At 44.5% G+C, this 25117-nt stretch overlaps 4 protein-coding genes across 4 annotated transcripts; 3 read left to right on the top strand and 1 right to left on the bottom strand.

Annotated features, from left to right (window-relative positions):
• Positions 1-8793: 8793 nt before the first annotated feature.
• On the top strand, positions 8794-12672 carry LOC125545646 (putative magnesium transporter NIPA4). The gene is made up of 9 exons (XM_048709663.2): positions 8794-9326; positions 9978-10034; positions 10124-10214; positions 10325-10485; positions 10570-10697; positions 10800-10937; positions 11241-11333; positions 12039-12144; positions 12223-12672. Exons 1-9 carry the CDS (start codon positions 9134-9136, stop codon positions 12348-12350), a joined length of 1095 nt encoding a protein of 364 aa, XP_048565620.1. The 5' UTR covers positions 8794-9133; the 3' UTR covers positions 12351-12672.
• A 138-nt stretch (positions 12673-12810) lies between these two features.
• On the top strand, positions 12811-13729 carry LOC125545647 (protein DMP2-like). Its single transcript, XM_048709664.2, has one exon. The coding sequence runs from the start codon at positions 12902-12904 to the stop codon at positions 13568-13570; it is 669 nt and encodes a 222-aa protein (XP_048565621.2). The 5' UTR covers positions 12811-12901; the 3' UTR covers positions 13571-13729.
• On the bottom strand, positions 13652-14846 carry NDHN (NADH dehydrogenase-like complex N). The gene is made up of 4 exons (XM_048709665.2): positions 14386-14846; positions 14161-14277; positions 13989-14074; positions 13652-13909 (listed from the first exon to the last, which is right to left on the bottom strand). The coding sequence occupies exons 1-4, from the start codon at positions 14737-14739 to the stop codon at positions 13840-13842; spliced, it is 627 nt and encodes a 208-aa protein (XP_048565622.1). The 5' UTR covers positions 14740-14846; the 3' UTR covers positions 13652-13839.
• A 3005-nt stretch (positions 14847-17851) lies between these two features.
• On the top strand, positions 17852-21046 carry LOC125548962 (momilactone A synthase). Its single transcript, XM_048712471.2, has 3 exons — positions 17852-17986; positions 18327-18398; positions 19994-21046. The coding sequence occupies exons 2-3, from the start codon at positions 18346-18348 to the stop codon at positions 20805-20807; spliced, it is 867 nt and encodes a 288-aa protein (XP_048568428.1). The 5' UTR covers positions 17852-17986; positions 18327-18345; the 3' UTR covers positions 20808-21046.
• The last annotated feature ends 4071 nt before the right edge of the window (positions 21047-25117 follow it).

The raw sequence follows: 25117 nt of genomic DNA, 5'->3' as shown, positions 1-25117 counted from the left end.
ACTGGCACAACTATCCAGGTAATCTCTGGAGGCATCGGTTAGTCCATTATAAAAGATATCAAGTATTTAATTTTTCTTAAGAGGATGATCAGGCAAAGCATTAAGTAATTGGAGAAGCCTCCCCCAAGCTTGTGGGAGACTCTCTTCTTCAGTTTGCACAAAATTATATATATCCCTTAAAGCATCTTGTTTCTTATGAGCAGGGAAATATTTAGCAGAGAAGTAATAAATCATATCCTGGGGACTACGCACACAACCAGGATCAAGAGAATTAAACCATATCTTAGCATCACCCTTTAATGAGAACGAAAATATTTTAAGGATGTAAAAGTAACGAGTTCTCTCATCTTTAGTGAACAGGGTGGCTATATCATTCAACTTAGTAAGATGTGTCACAACAGTTTCAGATTCATAACCATGAAAAGGATCAGATTCAACCAAAGTAATTATATCAGGATCAACAGAGAATTCATAATACTTATCAGTAACACAGATATGTGAAGTAGCAAAAGCAGGGTCAGGTTTCATTCTAGCATTTAGAGATTGCTTACTCCATTTAGCTAATAACCTTTTGAGTTCATTTCTATTTTTGCAAGCTAAAATAGTGAAAGAAGCTTCTTGATCAAAAACATAACCCTTAGGAATAACAAGTGATTCTTCATCATCACTTTCATCAGTATCATCAGATTCAATATTTTCAATCTCTCTAGCCCTAGCAAGTTGTTCATCAAGAAAATCACTAAGTGGCACAGTAGTATCAGGCATGGAGGTAGTTTCATCATAAGTATCATGCATAGCAAAAGTGGCATCATCAATAACAAGCAACATATCAGAACGAATAGCAGAAGCAGGTGTAGGTCTCGCAAGCTTACTTAAAACAGAAGGTGAATCAAGTGCAGAGCTAGATGGCAGTTCCTTACCTCCCCTCCTGGTTGAGGGATAGATCTTGGTTTTTGGATCTCTCAAGTTCTTCATAATGATAAGCAGATATATATCCCAAGAGACTCAAAGAATAGAGCTATGCTCCCCGGCAACGGCGCCAGAAAATAGTCTTGATAACCCACAAGTATAGAGGATCGCAACAGTTTTCAAGGGTAAAGTATTCAACCCAAATTTATTGATTCGACACAAGGGGAGCCAAAGAATATTCTCAAGTATTAGCAACTGAGTTGTCAATTCAACCACACCTGGAAACTTAGTATCTACAGCAAAGTATTTAGTAGCAAAGTAATATGATAGTAGTGATAATGGTAGCAAAAGGTAACAGTAGTAAAAGTAGTGTTTTGGTATTTTGTAGTGATGATAGCAATAGCAACGGGAAAGTAAATAAGCGGAGAACAATATATGGAAAGCTCGTAGGCAATGGATCAGTGATGGAGAATTATGCCGGATGCGGTTCATCATGTAACATTCATAACCTAGGGTGACACAGAACTAGCTCCAGTTCATTGATGTAATGTAGGCATGTATTCCGAACATAGTCATACGTGCTTATGGAAAAGAACTTGCATGACATCTTTTGTCCTACCCTCCCGTGGCAGCGGGGTCCTTACGGAAACTAAAGGATATTAAGGCCTCCTTTTAATAGAGAACGGGAACAAAGCATTAACACATAGTGAATACATGAACTCCTCAAACTACGGTCATCACCGGTAAGTATCCTGATTATTGTCAATTCGGGGTTAACGGATCATAACACATAATAGGTGACTATAGACTTGCAAGATAGGATCAAGAACACTCATATATTGATGAAAACATAATAGGTTCAGATCTGAAATCATGGCACTCGGGCCCTAGTGACAAGCATTAAGCATAGAAAAGTCATAGCAACATCAATCTCAGAACATAGTGGATACTAGGGATCAAACCCTAACAAAACTAACTCGATTACATGATAGATCCCATCCAACCCATCACCGTCCAGCAAGCCTACGATAGAATTACTCACGCACGGCGGTGAGCATCATGAAATTGGTGATGGAGGATGGTTGATGATGACGATGGCGACGGATTCCCCTCTCCGGAGCCCCGAACGGACTCCAGATCAGTCCTCCCGAGAGGTTTTAGGGCTTGGCGACGGCTCCGTATTGTAAAACGCGATGATTTCTTCTCTCCAATTTTTTTCTCCCCAAAACACAATATATGGAGTTGGAGTTGGAGTCGGAGAGGCAACAGGGGGCCCACGAGGTAGGGGACGCGCCCTAGGGGGGCAGGCGCGCCCCCACCCTCGTGGAGAGGTGGTGGGCCCCCTGGCCTTCATCTTTTGCAGGTATTTTTCATATTTTCTGAAAAGTTGCTTCGTGAAGTTTCAGGTCATTCCAAGAATGTTTGTTTCTGCACATAAATAACACCATGGTAATTCTGCTGAAAACAGCGTCAGTCCGGGTTAGTTCCATTCAAATCATGCAAGTTAGAGTCCAAAACAAGGGCAAAAGTGTTTGGAAAAGTAGATACGTTAGAGATGTATCACCGCCCACCTCCATTTCCACGCCGGACGCACCCTTGCCGCCACTTGGCGCATCCCCACTGGCTGGCGTCGCCGCAGCCGCCAGCCTCCACCTCTCCCAAGCCGCCACGTGTCCCTGGCAGTCTTCAGCGCCACCGTGGCCCGCCCGTACCCGGGGTAGGCCCGCCAAGCCCATCAGGGCCCGTCCCTGAGCCCGCCTGCTCCGCCGCCAGGAAGCTCGTGCCTCCCTCCGTTGTTGCGCCCGTCTCCGGCAACCGGATCTCGCCGGAGGCCACGACCCCGCCGCGCTGGAGCTCCCTCGACCCCATGCCACCAGGCCAGCTGCCGCTCCCTGCTCCCCTTCTTCCGTGCTCTCTCTCCCTCCCTGATGCAGCCTCGCCTCCCTGCTATTTTGCATATCCGCCACTCGTCGCCGGAGATGGCCTAGCCGCCGTCGCCGGCCCCCTCGCCCTCCACCACCGTCAGATCCGGGACCCCCTCGCCTGGATATGCCCGTTCCCGACCTCGCGGGCCGCGCCCGTCGCCGTTTCCCCGCGCGCCGCCCTTGCCGGAGCTCGGCCGCTGTAGCCGCCGCTCTTCGTTGACCGTGCCTGATCGACCCAGCTGCGCCCGTTGACCGCGAGCGTGGTTGGGCCGCAGCCGCACCCCTCGCTCTGTCGCGTGGGCCTCCACAGCTGCACCGGCCCACGGGAGAGCTTCGGCCTGCCTCCCCACATCACCACAGCCGCGCCTCGCCCGTTGGTCCAGCGGGCCTCCTCTGCAAACGGGCCATGGCCCATGGGTGAGCAGACCCCGCTCCAGCCCCTTGTGCATGTTGGGCCAGATCTCAGTTTCGGCCCGTGTAATGTTTTTTTCGTTTGGACGGATTTAGTACTTATTCCAGAGAACGTGGTTTTACAGAAAAGTCCCTAGAGTTCATGCATTTAATAACTCACAATCCGTGAATCATATGTAAAAACTTTATATATGAAAACGCTTAGATTTTCATCTAGTTTCATAATATCCAACTTTCATGCATGTTTAAAATGTTAAACTTGTTGTTTGCATTAATTTGCTTAAATGCCATGCTGAAATGTTTTATTTCATAACTAAATAACCGTAGCTCCAAATTTAATAATCTTTATATGTAAATGGGGCATAAAAATGCATAGATTAACATGATGTACTTACTTTGCATGTTTAACAACTCTAAAAATATGTTTAGGGCAGAACAGTAGCTAATTTGAAATATGCATATGAGGATTTTCCGGAATTGTTGTTGTTGTTTCCGGCCTCATTTAAACTTGCTTAAATGTATAGTTTTCATATGCTTCACCCATTGCCATGTTTAATAACATTTAATGTTGTTGGGTACATAAATGAGAGAGAACTAAGTAATTGTATGTGGTGTTTCGTTAATACGTAACTCGTTGCTTATTGAGCTCCACTTAATTTGTAGTATTGTTTGTGCACTTTGCCATGCCATGCCTCATTAAACCGTACATGCATCATACTTGGTTGTGCATCATGCCATGTTTATGTGATGGGTGCTTACTATGTTGCTTGCTTCTTTCCGGGTTGCTTCTCTCGTTAGCTTTGGTTTCATTTCGGGGTTGTGAGGATCCGTTCGACTACGTCCGTTTGTCTACTTCATGGACTCGTTCTTCTTCCTTGCGGGATCTCAGGCAAGATAACCATACCCTCGAAATTACTCCTATCTTTGCTTGCTAGTTGTTCGCTCTATCTCTACGTCGCGCTACCTACCACTTGTTATATCATGCCTCCCATGTTGCCATGTCAAGCCTCTAACCCACCTTCCTAGAAAACTGTTGTTTGGCTATGTTACCGTTTTTGCTCAGCCACTCTTATAGCGTTGCTAGTTGCAGGTGAAGCTGAAGTTTGTTCCATGTTGGAACATGGATATGCTGGGATATCACAATATCTATTATTGTTAATTAATGTATCTATATACTTGGTAAAGGGTCGAAGGCTCGGCCTTATGCCTGGTGTTTTGTTCCACTCTTGCCGCCCTAGTTTCCGTCATACCGGTGTTATGTTCCTTGATTTTGCATTCCTTACGCGGTTGGGTGTTATGGGAACCCCTTGACAGTTCGCTTTGAATAAAACTTCTCCAGCAAGGCCCAACCTTGGTTTTACCATTTGCCTCACCACCACCTATACTTTTCCCTTGGGAGTCACGCTCTCGAAGGTCATCTTTATTTTAACCCCCAGGCCAGTGCTTCTCTAAGTGTTGGTCCGAACTAGAGTCCTTTGCAGCGCCACCTCGGGGAAACTTGAGGGCTGGTTTTAGTTGCACGGAGTGCTCATCCGGTGTTGCCCTGAGAACGAGATATGTGCAGTTCCTATCGGGATTGTCAGCACATCGGGCGGTCTTGCTGGTCTTGTTTTAGCATTGTCGAAATGTCTTGTAACCGGGATTCCGAGACTGATCGGGTCTTCCCAGGAGAAGGAATATCCTTCCTTGACCGTGAGAGCTTGTGATGGGCTAAGTTGGGACACCCCTGCAGGGTTTAAACTTTCGAAAGTCGTGCCCACGGTTATGTGGCATATGGGAATTTGTTAATATTCGGTTGTAGAGAACTTGACACTTGACTTAATTAAAATACATCGACCGTGTGTGTAGCCGTGATGGTCTCTTTTCGGCAGAGTCCGGGAAGTGAACACGGTCTTGTGTTATGCTTGAACGTAAGTAGTTTCAGGATCACTTCTTGATCACTTCTAGCTTCTCGACCGTTGCATTGCTTCTCTTCTCGCTCTTATTTGCGTATGTTAGCCACCATATATGCTTAGTGCTTGCTGCAGCTCCACCTCATTACCTTACCCTACCCATAAGCTTAAATAGTCTTGATCTCGCGGGTGTGAGATTGCTGAGTCCTTGTGACTCACAGATACTTCCAAATAGTTGCAGGTGCCGATGATACCAGTGCAGGTGATGCAACCGAGCTCAAGTGGGAGCTCGATGAAGATCTTGATCATTGTTATGTGTCTTTTCCGGTTGATCAGTAGTGGAGCCCAGTTGGGACGATCGGGGATCTAGCATTTGGGGTTGTCTTCCTTTATTTTTGGTTCCGTAGTCGGACCTTGATTGTACTCTGGATGATGTATGTTTAACTTGTATTTGTGTGAAGTGGTGATTGTAAGACAACTCTTTATCCCTTTCTTATTCAGTACATGGGATCGTGTGAAGATTACCCCTCTTGCAACAAAACTACCATACGGCTATGCCTCTAAGTCGTGCTTCGACACGTGGGAGATATATCCGCATTGTGGGTGTTACAGAGCGGTAGCATTGGTGGAGGTGGGATCAACGAAAGGATTGACGTAAGAGGGGAGACGGAACATTATGTTTCTTTTAGGTAGTAGAGATTATACTACTTAAAAAGAACGTAATGTTTTATTTCACTTTTCTTCCCACCACCCCCTCGTCCAACCTTCCATGTATATATTATATTTACTAGCAAAAGAGCCCGTGCGTTGCAAGGGAGAGAAAACATAACACACGGTCTTAACTCAAGACCACAATAGGTCCATCTCCTTTTATTTTTGCGAGGCATCATATTTGTGTTGCCGCTTATCCTCCTTATCACCCTCGCCGGCGATGGGCTCGGTGTTCACACAAAACAACAAAAGACGTTTGTTGAATATGGTTAATCCTAAGGCGTCTCTCTCTCCCTCTCTCTCCTCTCTCTCTCTCTCTCTCTCTCTCTCTCTCTCTCTCTCTCTCTCTCTCGCTCGCCCGTGCGTTGCAACGGGAGAGAAAACATAACACACACTCTTAACTCAACAACCATCACTCAAGACCACAATAGGTCCACACAAAACAACAAAAAACGTGTGTTGAATATGGTTAATCCTAAGGCGTCTCTCTCTCCCTCTCTCTTCCCTCTCCCTCTCTCTCCCTCCCTTTCTCTCTCTCTCTCGCTCGCTTTCTCTCACTCCCGCGATGAGAAATCTGTTGTTTTCCCCTGCGACATTTTTCAGAGGTATGCATGTGTAGTTATCGATATTTTCTTTTCCGTATATGGTTATAGTCAGGTGTTTATTTGCAATCCGGATCGCCACCGGTATGAAAAAAAACAAATCTTGCGCTATAAATTATAAGTTTGCTTCCATAACAATATTTTAAAAATATTTAACCGGTAAAATTAACATCATATTTAGATTCTACACATTTTTCTAATAAAATTTCATATATTATATGTTAAAATCGAAGTTACGGTTTAAAAGATACAGATAATTTAGAAAATCCTTTGGTTTGACTCAAATATATTCCAAAATAATATTTAAAAATACTTAACAGGTAAAAATAATCTCATATTCATGTTCTACATATTTTTCTAATCAAATTTCATATATAACATGTTGAAATCGGAGTTATGGTTTAAAAGATATGGATGATTTTAAAAAGCATTTGTTTGACTTAAATATGATCCGCGGATGAATTACCTAAAACATCAGGGTTTTTTTGAAAAATATAAAATAACGGTTCGGGTGTGACTTAAATCCAGACGGCGGGTTGATTTCAAGAAAAGGTAGGGACTTTTGTGTAAAATACGAAAATAATGATTCGTTTTAACTTAAAACAGGACTGCGGGTTGAATTCTCTGAAATAGAGGGACTTTTCTGAAAAATGTCATGACGGACGAAAGAAACCCAATTTGCTTTATTATTAGGTAAAAATTATTTATTAGTACTTAAAAAGAACGTAAGGTTCCCATTTCACTTTTCTTCCCACCACCCCTTCGTCCAACTTCCATATACTCCCTCCGTTCCTAAATACTTGTCTTTCTAGGCATTTCAACAAGTGACTACATACGAAGCAAACTGAGTGAATCTACACTCTAAAATATATCTACATACATCCGTATATAGTAGTCATTTGAAAAGTCTAGAAAGACAAATATTTAAGAACGGAGGGAGTATATGATAATCAATCACTTTAATTTCCTTATCTTTTGAACCAATTTCACTTACTTTACTTACCAAACTTCTAATCAAAATATAAGGTAATTCACTATCATTTGATGAGCATTTACTTACACAATCGCATTATTATTGACAGATAAATCACAAGCTAACGTACCAGAATATTTATATCCCGTTGCAATGCATGGGCATTGTTCTAGTTCATTGAAAAGGAACCCAAAACCCAAGTACCACATGAGTTCACAACGCATGGGCCAGCTGTAACCGGAAAGAAGGAAACATCGAGCAGAGCCTTTTGGACTCTAACAAGAAAAGAACATCACAACACTCCGAGGCCACTCTGCTAACTCATAGCCAATGGCGAGGACATAGTACTGGAATCAAGTGTGGAGATCGGGCCCGGTATCTCGCCAGCAATGGTCGCCAGTGCAGCTCGAATTCCAGTCTTGGTTTCTGGGACTGGACTAAAGCTTGGTTTTGTCGCCCACACTAGAGTCGTATCGTTTGCTCGATCATTTGTTGAAGCCATCCACCAAAGCCGCCAAATTTATATTTTTAAATTATAAATCAAAGTGCTCTACACCTTGCTTAGTTCGTGGGAATTAAAGACGAGAACTGCAAATTGAAGGACGACGAGATTAAAAGTACATTGATTGGTTAAAGGGATCGGGAGTTTAAATCGAAAGGGGGACAAGAGATTCAGAAGCCAACTTCCATCATTTTCTTCTCATGTGATCAGACTTTTATTCCGTATTATTCTCTCCGTTTCAAAATAGACTTTTATTCCGTATTACTCCCATGACTAAAGTTAGTATAAAGTTGAGTCATCTATTTTAAAACGGAGGGAGTAGTTTTCTTCGTATACCAAGAAAATAAATGAGAGTAAAAATCTATTCTCCACGTCTAATCCCTCCATAAACTTCATTACACAAACTATCATTTCCTGCCTAAATATTATTACTAGGAAAGAAACTGCAAGTATCATTGGTAAGCGCAAATCAACCTGTGGTTGAGATGGTTAGGTGAACAGTGGTATCCCCAACCCACCAGTGTTCAAATCCTGGTGCTTGCATTATTTTTGAATTTATTTCAGGATTTCCGGCGATGCGCTTTTAGCGGGAGGAGACATTCCCGTCGATGACAAGGTGCCTACGGTGACTTCGTAAATCTCAAGATGATGTGCCGGCTCAGTCGAGGTGCTTATAGGGATAGGGTGTGCGTGTGTGCGTTCATAGGAGTGAGTGTACTGATGCTAAAAGAAAAGTAGCATTGGCAAGCAAATCTTTTTTTTTCTTTGAAATGCATTGGCAAGCAATTCTTTTTTTTTTTTTAAATTCATTGGCAAGCAAATCTTGGTCACAAGCCGATGCCGCTTGCCTCGATGCTAAGCAAGACCGGCTCGCCAACTAGGCACTAGCCAGTCCACACCCGAACATATCCGCGCGGCGTGGACTCGCGCAACCTTCCCCTTCACCCGTTACCTCCTCGCCGGCGTCGCCGTCGCCGTCGCCGTTGTCTGCGTCCGATTCGCTCTCCTCTCCCCCCACAGCCGAAAACACCGCGAATGCGGAGCGTCTGCGCGAGGCGGTCGTGACCTGGCCGGAGCGGTGAGCCGAACCCCCCGCGCCCGACGCCTCCCACCGCTCGCCGCATCGGGATCTCGCACGGCGCGATCTAGCGGCGGGGCACACGGGACGGAGGGAGGGTTTCTCGGGAATTCCTGCGCCCGCGGGAGGCATGGCGGCGGAAACGTCCACTTCGGCGGCCGCCGGCTCGGGCGGCGGCAGCTGGGTGGAGTCCTACACGGGGATGTCCACGGACAACATCAAGGGGCTGGTGCTCGCGCTCTCCTCCAGCGTCTTCATCGGCACCAGCTTCATCGTCAAGAAGAAGGGGCTCAGGAAGGCCGGCGCGTCCGGCGTCCGCGCAGGTGACCTAATTGCGCTGCTTACCATCGAGACATCATTGCCTTGCCTGTCGATCTCCTAAGTGTGTTATTTGTTTGCCCTGGTTGGTGCTCTGATCTGAGCTGACAGACGCTGGTGCCTGATTATGCTTAGATCCCCATTCCAGCTGAAATCCATGTTGGAACAGTGGACATGTAATGGGGTTAGGGATAGGGTGAGTGCGTCAGAGTTTAGGCTGATAATGTTGACGCCGATTTAGATGTTGGGAGTTCACATATGCTGGAGTTTGTAGCCAACGGTGCCGTAACAATGTCGGTATTGCTTTTATTCTGCATTGTGCTTTACACGGTTGCACTGTAGTCTGGTTCTCATCTCATTGTTCAGCCAATCGAGTACATTAATTTTTTTATGTACTAGTTCAATTTAGTGGAGAATGACCTTGCTAGTTAATTCTTCCAAATACGGTAAAAGTTAGCATTCTGTCATTTTGATTTTTGAGAGCTGTTCTTGGCTTCAAGTATGTGCAGAGCAATTACCAAAATTGGCCCGAGCAATGATTCTGAAGATTTTAGTTCTTAAGCTATTTAATTATGTTCAACTAGATGATTCTGTTTATAAGCCCAAAACAGTTTATTCTCGCTGACTGTTACCCACAAATTTGCTGTGTATGGCAGGGGTTGGTGGGTACTCTTATTTGTATGAACCATTATGGTGGGCAGGAATGATTACAAGTAAGTGCATCTCTCTGATACAAGTGGATCTTCATGTACTGCTTCTACTTAACAATGTGATCCTGACAGTATTCAGTGCTGTTTCCCAGTGATCGTTGGAGAAGTTGCTAACTTTGCAGCATATGCATTTGCTCCTGCTATACTCGTCACTCCACTTGGTGCACTTAGCATCATCATTAGGTAAAAGCCAGAAGTCAGGTCCTTAATGATAAATCTTGAGATGTTCAGCTGCTGAGTGCTGACAATTGTGAAAATCTGTGGTCATTCTAACTAACGTATTTCTCGCACAGCGCCGTTCTTGCAGACATTATGTTAAAGGAGAAGCTACATATATTTGGTATACTTGGATGTGTTCTTTGTGTCGTGGGTTCAACAACTATTGTGCTTCATGCCCCCCAGGAGCGTGAAATTGAGTCTGTCGCAGAAGTGTGGGATCTTGCTACAGAACCAGGTACTTTCCTTTCTTTCCCTGATTAGCAACCATGCTTTGCCTATTTGTCTTATAAAGTACCAATATTTTTGTGTTTTCTTGCAGCATTTTTATTTTATGCGACAATCGTGCTTGCTGCAACTTTTGTGCTCATATTCCGTTATATCCCACAGTATGGTCAGACACATATCATGGTTTATATTGGTGTTTGTTCACTTGTAGGATCTCTATCGGTATGTCTCCGTTCTACTTACGAATAACTAGCTCAATGTTTATTCACGTGATACTATTGATTAATTATGCTCGAATTTTGATTATTTTTATTTACTTGACAGGTCATGAGCGTGAAAGCTCTTGGTATAGCCTTGAAACTGACCTTTTCTGGGATAAACCAGCTAATCTATCCACAGACATGGTTGTTCGCAATTATTGTTGTTGCATGTATATTAACACAGATGAACTATCTGAACAAGGTAACAATAATTTCTTTGCCGATGGTTCTTCCGTTGCTTAGTGATCGTACTTCAATATCTGCTAAATAACTTTAGTACTGCAAATTATTACTCCCTCTGTAACTTAATATAAGACATTTCCATGACATTGTCATGGACTCTAAAAACATCTTATAAAAAGTTGCAGAGGGAGTACATCTTTAATCTGCCATAATGGGCACTGGCATGCTATTGATATTAGTATCTGAGTACATGATTCTGCTTGTTACAAACTTATGCTTGGTGTTTTGTACATTATTCAACCTACTATGTTTGCTTTTGCAGGCTCTTGACACATTCAATACGGCAGTTGTTTCACCAATATACTATACTATGTTTACATCACTAACAATACTGGCTAGCGTCATAATGTTCAAGGTAACATATTTGGGCTTGTAGTTTTTTTTATGGTGCTCTAGATGGTGCTGCTTAGTCTACTTGTTTAATTGCAAGTTTAACATGAGATCAAGTAGTGCTTGCTTATACTAAGTATGCAGTGAATTTCTTTTAGAATTGCTACTTGCTGAAGTGCCTTTTAGCAGCTATCTTGTCTCAACAAAGTTGGACACAGTTATTGAATGAGGTCTGAGTAAAGAGCAGCAATGTTACCCAAATATGTAATTGCCTACCAATTTTCCGTTTGAGAGAATTTTTGGGATTAGCATTTTTATTATCTGAAACTGAACTCATGGAACCAAGAGCTCACCTATCATGATCTATGCCATATTAGTGTTTTTATAAGTCTAGGACAATCCAATTATCGATTCTTTGTCATCTGGAAATGACTGCTTAACTTTGTAATTATCTTTTCAGTTGATTTGGCTATTGTCCATGGGGCTACACAACATTTGTAAAGTTCATTTAATCAATAATCCATCTTCTTGTTTCAAGCCTTTTAGTCAGCACTCGGTGCCATGGTCACTACTATGCCATCTTGAGTTCAGACGTCTAGTCTGTAAATTATCTAATGTATGTTTATAGTCAACAAATGTTTCTGTTAAACTTGATAAACCGTCGGTTTTATCGTATAGAGTTAGTGACAATGCTCACAGATATTGTACTACTAATACTACTTGCTTGCAGGACTGGGATCGTCAAAATCCAACTCAAATTGTGACAGAGATGTGTGGTTTTGTGACAATCCTTTCTGGGACATTTCTTCTTCATAAGACTAAAGATATGGTTGATGGTATGGTTCCACTCCTCCCTTCTTCTGGTTTGCACATGGTAACTATATTTGGTAACTTCTAACTTTCTGGCATTATAGGTCTCCCACCGACTCTGCCTATCAGGATTCCGAAACATGGTGATGAAAACGGCTATGCGTCTGAAGGAATTCCTCTTAGATCCGCTGCTGAAGGCCTCCCTCTGAGGTCACCAAGGGCAGCAGAATAATTTTGACCAACTTGAGATGCTTAGTGATCCTTATGGCCATGGTTCGCATTCTTTCATTCTATCCAGTCTGTAGATTGTACTTTAGGGCTCTATAAACAGGAAAAGGCTCGTTCCCCCTTGTAGTTTTCGAGGAACCGGTAGAGTATCAGGGGATATATGTCTTATACATCAAAAGTTTTCCATGTATTTTTGTTTTTGAGGAACCGGTATGGTATAGTATTGGGGATGCATCTTGTACCGGCTATCATCTGTAACTGTTGTATTCTTTGAAAATAGGGAAAGAATCTGAAGAACTCAAAAAATCATTCCCTCTTTCACTTCAGTTGAATCTTCGCACTATTTTCTCATTGGTGGTGATGTTCTTTGCTTGTGTAATAGCAATGTTCCGTTTGCCTCGCTGCACTTGCGAAAGCAATCCTTTCTTCCATGTCCAAAGCCAGGCAGATTCTTTTCAGCGCTTGCTCATTTCAGCTCTCTCCTTTAACTAACCCCGTAACCTTCTCGTCTCATCAAACCCAACAATCTCAAACCCGCTTGCACACGCACCGGCGATGGCTGAGCAAGAAGGAGAAGAATACAAGGTGCTCATCGATCAGACCAGCAAAGACGCCGGTGAACCGCACCAAGACGCCGACGATGACGACGCTGACGACACCTCGAGCTTCATCCTGGTCATGAACCTCGTCCTGAGCGGCACGGCCCGGCTCAACGTGCTCCTCCCGACGGCCACCATCCTGACCTTCGCCATCTTCGCGCCGCTGGTCACCGACGACGGCAAGTGCGCGCGCGTCAACCGCGTGCTCACCGGCGCGTTCGTGCTGCTCTGCGCCGCCTCCTGCGTCTTCTTCACGCTCACCGACAGCTTCCGCTCCGCCACGGGCCGGCTCCGCTACGGCGTGGCCACCCCGACGGGTATCGCGACGTTCTGCGCCGGCGGGCGGAGCCGGAGGAAGGCGCCGAGGGAGCCGGAGAGGTACAGGCTGCGGTGGTCGGACCTGTTCCACACCGCGCTCTCCCTGGTGGCCTTCGTGACCTTCGCCGCCTCCCACCACGACATCGTCCGGTGCTACTACCCCGGCGCGCCCAGGAAGGTGGTGAACACCGTGCCCCTCGTCGTCGGCTTCGTCGTCAGCCTCCTGTTCGTCATGTTCCCTTCCAAGAGGAGGGGGATCGGCTACCCCTTCCTGCTCAGGACCGACCTCGTGTGCCTGCGTCGCTGAACATTTTGGCCGTGCCGTGCTGTGCATGTGCAGTGGACCTGAATCCAGAAGCTGAGGCCTCTGACTGTATCGGAACGCGTGTGAGCTTGCATATATGATTTGATTTGTTGGATCTGTATATTTGAAAGGCTTTACACGATTGATGATTCTCTTGTGAAACTGAGCAAAATGTAGACTTATGTACATCCTTTCTCGTGCTCCTCAGTACAAAGCTGAAAACAGAGCGTAAGGCGAGAGATTGAACGAGGTAGCTGCCGGAGGGTGGCTCCTCATTCCTCGGCGTCCGGATCAGGCTCGAGGCCCGATATTTGCTTCAGCGGTTTCCAGATGAATTTTCTCCTGCATCAATCAAATCGGCTCGAAAGTTATTCACAGATTCTGGTAAATTCAGTGAGAGTTCAGGTGGAGATTGATGTACCAGTTGCCGCATTCCGCGATCACCCTGACTTTGGGGCGGAGGTCGGGGAGCATGGCCAGGAACTGCAGCTCGGCCTTGGACAGAACCTGCAGACGGAACGAACACGCGACAACGATGAGAAACAGCAGAGCCGATGAGCAACGTGTGAGAGTGGCGAGAGAATGGGGGAGACCTTGGCCTCGTAGACCCAGACGATGAGCCCTTTGGCGTCCGGGTGCAGCAGGCTGAGCCTGTAGTCCACCTCCGGCGGGAAGTACCACCTCGCCACCGGCTGCCTCCCGAGGCTAGGCTGCAGCAGCAAAGCAAGCAGCGCCCCCCAGTCAGCTAAGCTAAGCAGAGCAGACGACATTAATGGCGGCGAAAGGGAAATGCATCATCGTCGGCTCTGCTGACGGACCGGGCAGACGGGGTGGATCTTGGTGAGGGTGGACTCGGGGTCGCCGAGGCCGCGCGCGGAGAGGTCGAGGAAGTAGTAGCCCTGGTAGCGGAGGCGGTTGAGGTAGCGGCCCTCGTAGCCGCCCTCGTGCGGCGGGTAGATGGCCAGCGCCTTGTGCTCCTCCACGTCGTCCAGCCACCGCCCCAGGTCCGGCTTCACCAGGTCCCCGCCCACGAAGTCCATCAGCCCGCCGCCGCCCGCGCGCACCGACACCGTCGACGGCCGCCCCGCGCCGCGCCGCCCGGTCAGGGACGTCGGCGCGTGGAGCGGCGGGGACACGGTGCGCGCCGCCGCGGCTGCCGCTCCCGACCACATGCTTGGTTCCGCTGCCGCCGCCGCTGCTGCCTGTGTGTCAGCGTGTGCGTGTGTGTGGGTTGAGTTGCCGCGGCAGCCTGTGGCGGGAAGGTAACCGCGAGGGGATAAGTCTTGGCACTGCTCGTTCGTTAGGCGATCCGTTTGGATTGGCCGCGGTGTTGTTGGGTTCCATCTTCCATGTTGGTCGTAGAAGAGTTCTCACCCCAAATCTTATTGCTGAAACTGATAACAGAGTACAGAAGTCTCGTAATCACTAGGTAGGGGTACACTTGCAAACGTTTTTTTTTTCCTTTTGCAGGGTAAAAAGAATTTCTTTTTTGCCGGCGAAATGTCTCAGGTGACAGCAAGTGGCGCAAGGTATTTTTTTTCATGGATCCAAGGGGTGAGAGGTTAACACATATGATGAAAATAAAAATTAGAAATAGAAAAAATATGAAAACCCAAAGCAAGGCATTCAAAACCGGAGCATACAACACAGAAACTCAAATCTCAGAGAAAAAAACACGCTTCGAACGCTTGCTGCCTGGTTTCGGTCCTTTTATTTAGTTATCAGTTTTTAGAAAAATAATGTAAAAGGAGAATTGGATAATATAAAAATAATATATTTGTGGGGAAAATGAGATATTTTTTCTCAACCGGCTTTAAGTAATGTTGTCAAAAAGGTTTGGAAAATGGTAGGTATTGTGTTGTGAAATAACAAACTGTCACATATGTAATAATAAATGTTCATATATATGAAATAGAACTATTCATTACGTATTAAAAAATATTCATGTACGCAAAAAAATCATGTGCTAAGAAATGTTTACACACCTTTCAGAATTTTTTTGGATTAAAAAAATATATAGATGGAAAAAAATGTTCATCATATCTAAAAAGGTTCATGTATACAAACATTATATCATGTGTACAATCGTTTTAAGTATTTTAAAAAAGTTTAGATATGTGAATTTTTATCATATTTGAAAGATGTTAATGTATGCAGAAAATTTATATTCATATATGTGGAAGTGTAGATCGAGGACTCCTCTTTCTTTCCCTTCAAATGCTTGGATGGATTTAACAAAGGGACATGTGGATAAAATTAAACTTTTGAGCTATGTAATAATGGAGTATGAGGGAGAAGAAGCTTGGATCGATTGAGGGTAAGAGATACCCCTTGTCGTTGGGATGTCGGTTGTACAACCTGTAGGTTCAACCCAAAGATTTTGGATGCAACCTCGAGGCTGCTTGGATTCCGGACGAGACTTCTGGTCGGCCTTCCATTGAGATCACAAGCTCAGGGAGCTATTGGACTCACCTAGAGGTTGGTTCAGATTCTAGGTCTCCAAGAGATTCAGCCCGGAACCTCCGGGCCACATAAAGAAAGCACATAGGTGTATATTTAAAGATTTTTTATCTCCGCTTTCTCAAGTCATTTTATGGAACTTGCGATGTTGATTAGGATTGAATATAGGCAATATAATTCCACCTCAAATTACTATGTGACCGCCCCCCCCCCTCCCTCTATAGTATGACGTTTGTATGATTTAAGCATAAGAAAAAGCTGCATGAATTTAATATGATGTCTTCGTTCTCCCTTTTTTATAAGGGATCTTCATCTAAATTTTCTTTCAACCTTTAGGACCAACACTTGTTCATGTGCTTAACAAGCATAGATAGTCCTTTAATCATTTTCAATGTACACTAGAACCCTGAGATATCATTTTACTTACGAGTGCCAAGGATAATGCACACTCCAACTAACATATTCAGTGGGGGTTGAAAACTGTCAGAGAAACAAAACTCCACAGTAATTACACGGGGATTATCACATAATGAATATTCATTGCTTCACTAGACAGAACTCCATAGTAATTACACGGGGATTATCATATAATGAATATTCATTGCTTCACTAGACATTGTTATAACACAACGGCAACCCATACCTTCTTGATAGGAGATCCCATTACTTAGGCAATGAGAAAACAATTTATAATTTTAGAAAGAGGGGACATTTTAATTTGTACCTATTGCTTGGAAGGTTGGCATTGCATTCTGTGAAAAGTTATTAGCATGCGAGAAGAGGTGTTTGTGAGGTCATAGTTCACAAATCTCGCTCTGTTGAGTACCAAGTCACTCGAATCTCGCTTACTCTTCTTCTCGATGTGCACCAAGGAGAGAAGAAGTGGTGTTGTGCGGCAAAAAAGGGTTATGGGTAACCCATCTTTTGACCGCATGTTGCACTTCTATGTCGCCATCTAAACCGAACCACAACCACTGTTTGACTACATTTATAAAATATGTATAGGATAGGAGAATGAACTTGCACATGTTTTATGATGGTCCATAGCATGATTTGCATGTTGATAGAACAAGTATTTGCACCATAATCTCTATCTCTATCTCTTCTATCTACTTAAAAAGACGTAAGGTTCCCATTTCACCTCTCTTTCGTCCAACCTTTCATATATACGTCCCAGTCTTTCCTTATCCACTTTGATTTTTCTCCCATCCATTCAATTGTCTCATGTTTATTATCTTACCAAAATAAACACATATTTTGTTGGCAAGTCATTAAATTCTTATCAAATAAGTGCTTAACAATAAAATGGCAGAGAAATCATGGCGATTGCATACAAAGATTTGGTAAGATTTTAGTGTATCAATATCTCTACTACTTAAAAAAACGAAGGTTCCCATTTCATCTCTCTTTCATCTAACCTTCCATATATACGTCCCACTCTTTCCTTATCCTCTTGGTTTTTTCCTCCCATATTTGATTTTTCTCCCATCCATTCAATTGTCTCATGTTTATTATCTTATCAAAATAAACACATATTTTGTTGGCAAGTCATTAAATTCTTACCAAATAAGTGCTTAACAATAAAATGACAGATAAATCATGGCGATTGCATACAAAGATTTGGTAAGATTTTAGCGCATCAATATAATAATATACGTGGATTCTCAAAAACAATAATACAATAATAGACGTGCAGTCAGGGGCTAATCTACTGGAATGTTTATACTCCCGTTGCAACGCACGGGCAATTGTCTAGTGAAATTCTAAATGAAAATAGTGTCTCCATCTTTGAACGGTTGGTTGGTTGGTTGGTTGGTTGGTTGAGGGAAGGCCTTCATGGTTCTATATAAGAGCGTCTTGACACACCACCACCATCCCTCTCCCCCTCTCCCTCTCCATCTCTCTCTCTCCTTCTCTCTCACTAGGACAAACTGCTCCGGCTCGTCGGCGACAGCTAAGGTATTTCTTCAGACATTTTCCCTATCGGCTACCTATCCTGAGGTGGTGCATGCCTTCTTACTGTTATGTGTAAGGTCGCATCCCTTGCTAGCTAGCTTCATCTTTCCTTGACTGAAAAACGCGCCCTCACAGAAATCTCTGTGATTCTTCCTACCAAAGTTCACAGGTGCTCTTGAACAGGTCGATTATGATCTCTCCTGTAAATCGTAGGGTGCATACTGCATGCATATAGTAGTTTTTTGTTTGTTTCCCCTGCTGAAGTATGCGTGTTTTGTTTTAGTGATGCAAACAACGATCGGCTGTATCACTTATGGTAGTTGTTTCTTGTCCTCTTTTGTAGTGGGAAGATCGCCGAGGAGATGGCCGATGATGCAGGGCGGGGCTCGTCGGCGGCAGCGGCGAAGAAGGGGAGGTAAGCCATTAATTAGTAAGATGAGCAAGAGCTCTTGCCTGGCCAGGTGTTGTAGTTAGTTAATTAGTAAGATGGACAAGAGATGTTCTCCAGGGTGTTTTGATTCCGAAATACATGTTCATTGATCATGTCAACCTGAGAGAGAGAGAGAGAGAGAGAGAGAGAGAGAGAGAGAGATGTGGTAGGTTCCAGGAAGCAAGCCAGCGATGTTGTCACTTGGCAGGGTTTTGGCTCATAGCAAGACTTTTTCTGTTCAATCATTGTCTCTCCAGCGTTGACTTGCCACCGATATGCATGTCCAACAACCGGGAGTACCGGCAACCACCTCTCACCGGAATCCCAAACCTCGCCACCGGTGTTTTTCTTTTCTCTCCAAAAGTGTCTGTTTTATTTCAGCAAAAAATACGCCTAATCTAAAACCTTGACTAAATCAGCATCTAATATGTTGGTGTGGAAAAAAAATCTCAGTGAGATTTCACGAACAAAACTATGACTCGTGCATATACACTTAACCCTATAAAAACACACACACACACACACACCAACGAAACTATGACTCATGCATATACACTCAACCCTATAAACACACACACACACACACACACACACACACACACACACACCCCACCTTACCATAGGTGTCTTGTAGTCGATGAGAACGTATTCTCCCACAGAACGGACATCACTCGGAAGTCTGAGATAAATTCAGAAAAACGCGAGCACCAGCCAACTTGAACCCTGGTGAACTAGTTCAACCACAAGGAACCTAACCATCTGAACGGTGATTTTTTTTATGCTATTTGATGGTGCCGAGCTTTGAAAGCAGACATATGTCGCCTATTGTGGATTCCTAACGCGACAGACACCCATCGCGGGCTGAAACCGTAGAAGTATGTCATCAGCTTTATATTCTTAAAAAAATGTTCTTCTCTTACTCTCTTTCAACCTGAACATTATTCATACACTTTATTTATTGTTACTACCTCCTTTTAAATTCCACTCATTCCTTTACGTTATTCGGATTTTCCATATAAACTTCATTTTATTTACATTTACATGAGAGACACGTGGATAGTGAATTTTATGATCTCAAATACATTCAGAAAAACAATGGAAACTTAACGGGAAGCCATAAATTTAAAATTTGGTGCAAAAGTATGATCATTTGTGAGCTAGATATAAATCATACATTAAAATTTTAAAACAAAACTTAAACCCTTTTTAAGAATTTACTCCCTCTGATACGAATTAATTGACGCAGGCTCTATATTATGTCCATTTTACATTGTATAGAGGTTGCGTCAATTAATTTGGATCGGAGGGAGTACCGAAATTTACACGTATGCCTATGATTCCACACCAATTTTAAACCTAGACATTTGATTTATTTTTCTTAGAGATTTATTTTTTTGTTAAGTATCTACTATATTGGGCACATATGGACCTGATATCATAATTGCATTTCTTGTTGCACATCCAAGTGTATATCGCCACACATACACAAGAGCGAGTGAGCATCTTGACACACTGTAACTAGCAGAGATAGAAAGATAAATCCTCAAATCTCGATAAGTTGCTATCGACTCATTTTGCAGACTCGAGGGGAAGATCGCACTCATAACTGGTGGAGCGAGTGGGCTCGGAAAGGCCACGGCTCACGAGTTCATCCAGGAGGGCGCGTCCGTGGTCATCGCCGACGTCAATTCTGCGCTGGGCGTAGAGACAGCCCAGGAGCTCGGCCCACAGGCCCATTTCGTCCACTGCGACGTCACCGTCGAGGAAAGCGTCGCCGCGGCCGTGGACGCCACCGTCGCAAAGCACGGCCGGCTCGACGTCATGTTCAACAACGCCGGCATCGTGGGAGCGCTCTCCGGGACGTCGGAGGTGGCCAGCCTGGATCTGGGCCAGTTCGACCGCGTCATGAGCGTGAATGTGCGCGGCACCCTGGCGGGGATCAAGCACGCGATGCGGGTCATGGCGCCGGCGGGCTCCGGCTCCATCCTCTGCATGGCCAGCATCAGCGGTCTCCTCGGCGGCCTCGGCACGTACCCCTACGCGGTCTCCAAGCTCGCCGTCGCCGGGCTCGTCAAGACCGCCGCCGCCGAGCTGTCCCGCCACGGCGTCCGGATCAACTGCATATCGCCGCACGCCGTGCCGACGCCGCTGGTGCTGGAGCAGTTCTCCCAGCTGTACCCTGGCGCGGACCAGGCGCAGCTGGCCGCCATCATCGGCGGCCTCGGCGAGCTCAAGGGCGCGACGTGCGAGGCGGTGGACGTGGCCAAGGCGGCCGTGTACCTCGCGTCCGACGATGCCAAGTACGTCTCCGGCCAGAACCTGGTGGTGGACGGCGGCTTCACCACCTACAAGAACATGAACATGCCACCCCGCAAGCCTCAGGGTCAGGAATGAGTGATTGCCCACTACTGATGTTGGCTGCGTTTGTGCTCGTCTGGGATTGTACAAAACTGCCTGTGTTCTTGTGCATCCTTGGAATGAACGGTGGATTCGACAGCTTTGGGCATCTCCAACGCGGCCTCTAAACCAGATATTGTATTTGTCTATGGACTGGTCCGGACCAGTCCACAGATATTGATGGGGGAGCCGACCATTTAGCCTTGCCTCTTTAATGTTTTTCTCTATTTTTTTCATGTCCAGAGCACTCAAAATAGCATATCAAGCCTTCGATGAGTGAAAATATTCAAATACAACACTAGTTCTAATTAAAATAGTACTCCCTCCGTCCGGAAATACTTGTCATCAAAATGGATAAAAGGAGATGTATCTAGACATATGTTAGTTCTATATACATCTATTTTTCTTCATTTTGAAGACAAGTATTTTCGGACGTAGAGAGTACAGTTCAACTAAAGTATTGAAATTAAAATAATTCAAACTTGAATTCAACTCCGGCTATGATCCATGGAACTGGAATTTTCTAAAATTTAAGTTGAATCACCACGGCCATCGAATTAAAATCCAACAACCTCCACTTATTGGTCCAGCTCTTCAAGCGACACTGTTGATCTTTTCCTCCAACTTTCTGTAGAGCCACATTTTTTTAGCCATTGTCCCTTCCTCTCCTCTACTTCACCTCTGGCAAGGTCTTGTCCGAGCCCTTATCGTCGACTCCGTCCCCGTCTTGTGCTCCGGCCAGTGGCGGAGAAAGGGGAACCAGCAGGGGCCCTAGCCCCCCCCCCCCCTCCCTAACATTAGTGATTTAATACTAATCTGCTTATGTATAGTACATGTTTAGTGATCATTTGCTGTAAAAAGATTATTTTTTCAGTGTTCGGCCCTTCCCAGCCTGTGTTAGCCTCATTTGCCCCCCCCCCCCCCCCTAGTCAAATATTCTTGGCTCCGGCTACATCCAATCTAAGCGGCAGTCAGTACAGAACACCCCCTCTAAACATGCCAACCCTCTTCCTCGTTGGTGATGTCGTGGCCAGCCCCCACCCCCCTCTCTGCCTCTCCCTTTCCATGTATCTACTTATATTCAATAAGTATTTTACAACTATACAATAAATTTATACAAGAAAATACGACCCTGTTTGGTTTGTGATTAACTTTGCCACATGTTACCACATTATTTTTCTCGAACTTACCTTACTTGAGGTGCACCAATTCTTAGTTACACTTTAGCTGCCTTAGGAAATTTTGCCACACTATTTTATATGTATATGGCATGTGGGGCTTATTGCTCACGGAAAGATCCTTGCCTTAGGTAGAGGACAGCCTTTCGGCGTGGAGCTCATCTGCTCTTGTCAATGAAAATAAATTTGGCAAGAATAGCAAAAAAAAAATCAATACTTTTCTGAATGAAATATGAACAAAATTATATGCGCCTGCAAAATTTCATGACGGTATGACATTGAGAGAGCTCTAGACAGAAAAACGGAAATCAAAGGTTTGAGAAAGGGTCAAAATTTCTTGTTTTGAAGCCCCGATTTTATTTTTTCTATCCTGAACTCCCATGGTGTCATATGGTCATGAAACTTTGCAGACACCTGAAGAATATGTTTATCTTTCATGTAAAAAAGTGTCATAATTTTCCCATTTTTGGCTATTTTTTAAGATTGTACTGCACATCCATGAGCAGATGAGCTCGTGATTAGCAACGGATTTACCTCTTAGGTGTGGCTAGAATCAAACACCCATCTAACTTAGTCAAACATGCCCACACTAGTAGAAAAAGGGTCAAATGTGCGACACATTAGTCCCGGTTTGTAACAGGACCGTCACTAATGGGACCGGCACTAATGGACACATTAGTGCCGGTTCCAACGGCTAGGCGGGAGGAGCTCTTTAATACCGGTTCGTGGCGAACCTTTAGCACCGGTTCGTGCCACGAACCGGTACTAAAGAAAGTGGTGGCAGGATGTTGTCAGAGTGGGGCCCCTCCAGCACCTTTAGTACCGGTTTGTGGCACGAACCGGTACTAAAGGTGTCCTATATAAACCCTTCGTCCACCCGCACTCTGTTATTCCCCCTTTCCCCTCTCCATCTCCTCTGTTCTTCCCTTCTTCCTCTCGAGTTCATCACAATTTTTGCCCAAAATTTGTCAAGATTTGCAGGCCACCATCCATTCAAATGATCACAAAGGTTAGCAACTTTGTCCTTTCATCTCTCATTGCTAGATTAGCTCTTGCATTGGTTTATGTAGTGATTAATTGTGGGTTTTAGTAATTTGGGAGAAATTATATGTGGTAGTATTTGATTTATATGCAAACTGAGGTCAAAATAACACTTAGTTTGCATATGTAGGTGTGGTTTACTTAGTGCCTTCTAAATCTCCGTCGTAACCACCGTCGATCGCCCGCACCGTCCCGTCACCGGCACCATCTTGTGGTTAGCCTCTTGTTCATGAAATTTTATATAAAAAATTGATGTTTGTGTGATTTGGATATATAGTTACTCATATAATTATCTTACCCGTACGTTGTTTGTTATACATAGTGCCATGGTTTTGATATCCGTCCCCGTCAGCCCTCGTCCTTGTTATGATTCGGATGTGGTATATTCTCTTTTAAAACTATTTGTTGCATTTCGTGTTTATGACAAATTATGCCCATCAAGCTGACATAGATATTTGTATGTAGGAGGTAGTTGAACCGGAAATTCCAACCGACCCTATTGTCGAGAGGTTAAATTTAGTTGAAAGAGAGAATAAGGATTTGAAAGAAAAATTGAAAAGAACTAAGGGGGAGAAGATGGAATTGGAGTTGCATGTTGCCGATGTCGTCGATGATCACAGGATTAAGATGGAGAAAATGCGCTTGAAGATTAGAAAGATTAGAAAATATGCCATTCATAGTGAGGCTTGGTACCATTATGCTGTTGGATCAATTGTTACCTTAGTTGCGATCTTGATCGCATTTGTTGTTGTATTTAAATTCTTTAGCTAGAGAGTTATTTGTTTGTTGCATTTAAGTGTTGTATGAACTTTATGTATTGTATTAATTTGGTGTTTTCGGTGCTGTGTATTGAAGATGAGTCGGCAATGGATGTACGATGACCGATGCTCTCCTGAGTTCATTAATGGCGTGCATACTTTTCTGCTTGCGGCTGAGGCAAACAAGCGGGCGGATGGTTTTATGCCTTGTCCATGTGCTGGCTGTAAGAATGGTCACAATTACTCTACGCCAAGAACCATTCACGTCCACCTGTTTGAGTCCGGTTTCATGCCTCACTATAATGTTTGGACCAAGCACGGAGAAAGAGGGGTTATTATGGAAGACAATGAAGAAGAAGAGGACGACGACAGCTATCCTGGCCATGGGTTCCCTGAATATGATGATACAACAATGGGGGAAGAAGCTGAGCCGGTAATGCGGGAAGAAGCTGAGCCGGCAATGCGGGAAGAAGCTGAAGAAGAGGCATAAGATGAGTCCGTTGATAATCTAGGTCGGGCCATTGCCGATGCAAAGAGAAACTGCGCAAGTGATTTGGAGAAGAAGAAGTTGCAGCGCATGTTAGAGGATCACAAAAAATTGTTGTACCCGAATTATGTAGGTGACAAGAAAAAGCTGGGCACCACACTGGAATTGCTGCAATCGAAGGCAGAGAACGGTGTATCTGACAAGGGATTTGGAAAGTTGCTAGTAATGATAAAGAATATGCTTCCAAAGGACAAAGAATTGCCCGAGAGTACGTACGAAGCAAAGAAGGATGTCTGCCCTCTAGGGTTAGAGGTGAAGAAGATACATGCATGCCCTAATGATTGCATCCTCTACCGCGGTGAGTACGAGGATTTGAACGCTTGCCCGGTATGCGGTGCATTGCACTATAAGATCAGCCGCGATGATCCTGGTGATGTCGAGGGCGAGCGCCCCAGGAAGAAGATTCCTGCCAAGGTGATGTGGTATGCTCCTATAATACCACGGTTGAAACGCTTTTTCCAAAACAAAGAGCATGCCAAGGTGATGCGATGGCACAGAGAATACCGTAAGAAAGACGGAAAGTTGAGAGTACCCGCTGACGGGTCGCAGTGGAGAAAAATCGAAAGAAAGTACGGGAAGGAGTTTGCAGATGACGCAAGGAACGTATGGTTTGGTCTAAGCGCAGATGGCATTAATCCTTTTGGGGAGCAGAGCAGCAACCATAGCAGCTGGCCTGTGACTCTATGTTTGTATAACCTTCCTCCTTGGTTGTGCATGAAGCAAAAGTTCATTATGATGCCAGTGCTCATCCAAGGCCCTAAGCAACCCGGCAACGACATTGAT

The sequence above is a fragment of the Triticum urartu genome, chromosome 3A (genome assembly GCF_056163025.1).
Source record: "Triticum urartu cultivar PI428250 chromosome 3A, HENAU_Tu73, whole genome shotgun sequence".
Taxonomy (NCBI): Eukaryota; Viridiplantae; Streptophyta; class Magnoliopsida; order Poales; family Poaceae; genus Triticum; species Triticum urartu.
This window is presented reverse-complemented; position numbering and strand designations above follow the sequence as displayed.

What these genes read in the sequence shown, in the direction of transcription:
- LOC125545646 (XM_048709663.2), top strand. Translation starts at nt 9,134, where the DNA reads ATGGCGGCGGAAACGTCCACTTCGGCGGCCGCCGGCTCGGGCGGCGGC. An exon ending in GTGGGCAGGAATGATTACAA is followed by an intron (nt 10,035 to 10,123) that starts GTAAGTGCATCT and finishes GCTGTTTCCCAG; the next exon opens with TGATCGTTGGAGAAGTTGCT. An exon ending in GGATCTTGCTACAGAACCAG is followed by an intron (nt 10,486 to 10,569) that starts GTACTTTCCTTT and finishes GTTTTCTTGCAG; the next exon opens with CATTTTTATTTTATGCGACA.
- LOC125545647 (XM_048709664.2), top strand. Translation starts at nt 12,902, where the DNA reads ATGGCTGAGCAAGAAGGAGAAGAATACAAGGTGCTCATCGATCAGACC.
- NDHN (XM_048709665.2), bottom strand. Translation starts at nt 14,739, where the DNA reads ATGTGGTCGGGAGCGGCAGCCGCGGCGGCGCGCACCGTGTCCCCGCCG. An exon ending in AGATCCACCCCGTCTGCCCG is followed by an intron (nt 14,278 to 14,385) that starts GTCCGTCAGCAG and finishes TTGCTGCTGCAG; the next exon opens with CCTAGCCTCGGGAGGCAGCC. An exon ending in TCTGGGTCTACGAGGCCAAG is followed by an intron (nt 14,075 to 14,160) that starts GTCTCCCCCATT and finishes TTCCGTCTGCAG; the next exon opens with GTTCTGTCCAAGGCCGAGCT.
- LOC125548962 (XM_048712471.2), top strand. Translation starts at nt 18,346, where the DNA reads ATGGCCGATGATGCAGGGCGGGGCTCGTCGGCGGCAGCGGCGAAGAAG. An exon ending in GCAGCGGCGAAGAAGGGGAG is followed by an intron (nt 18,399 to 19,993) that starts GTAAGCCATTAA and finishes CTCATTTTGCAG; the next exon opens with ACTCGAGGGGAAGATCGCAC.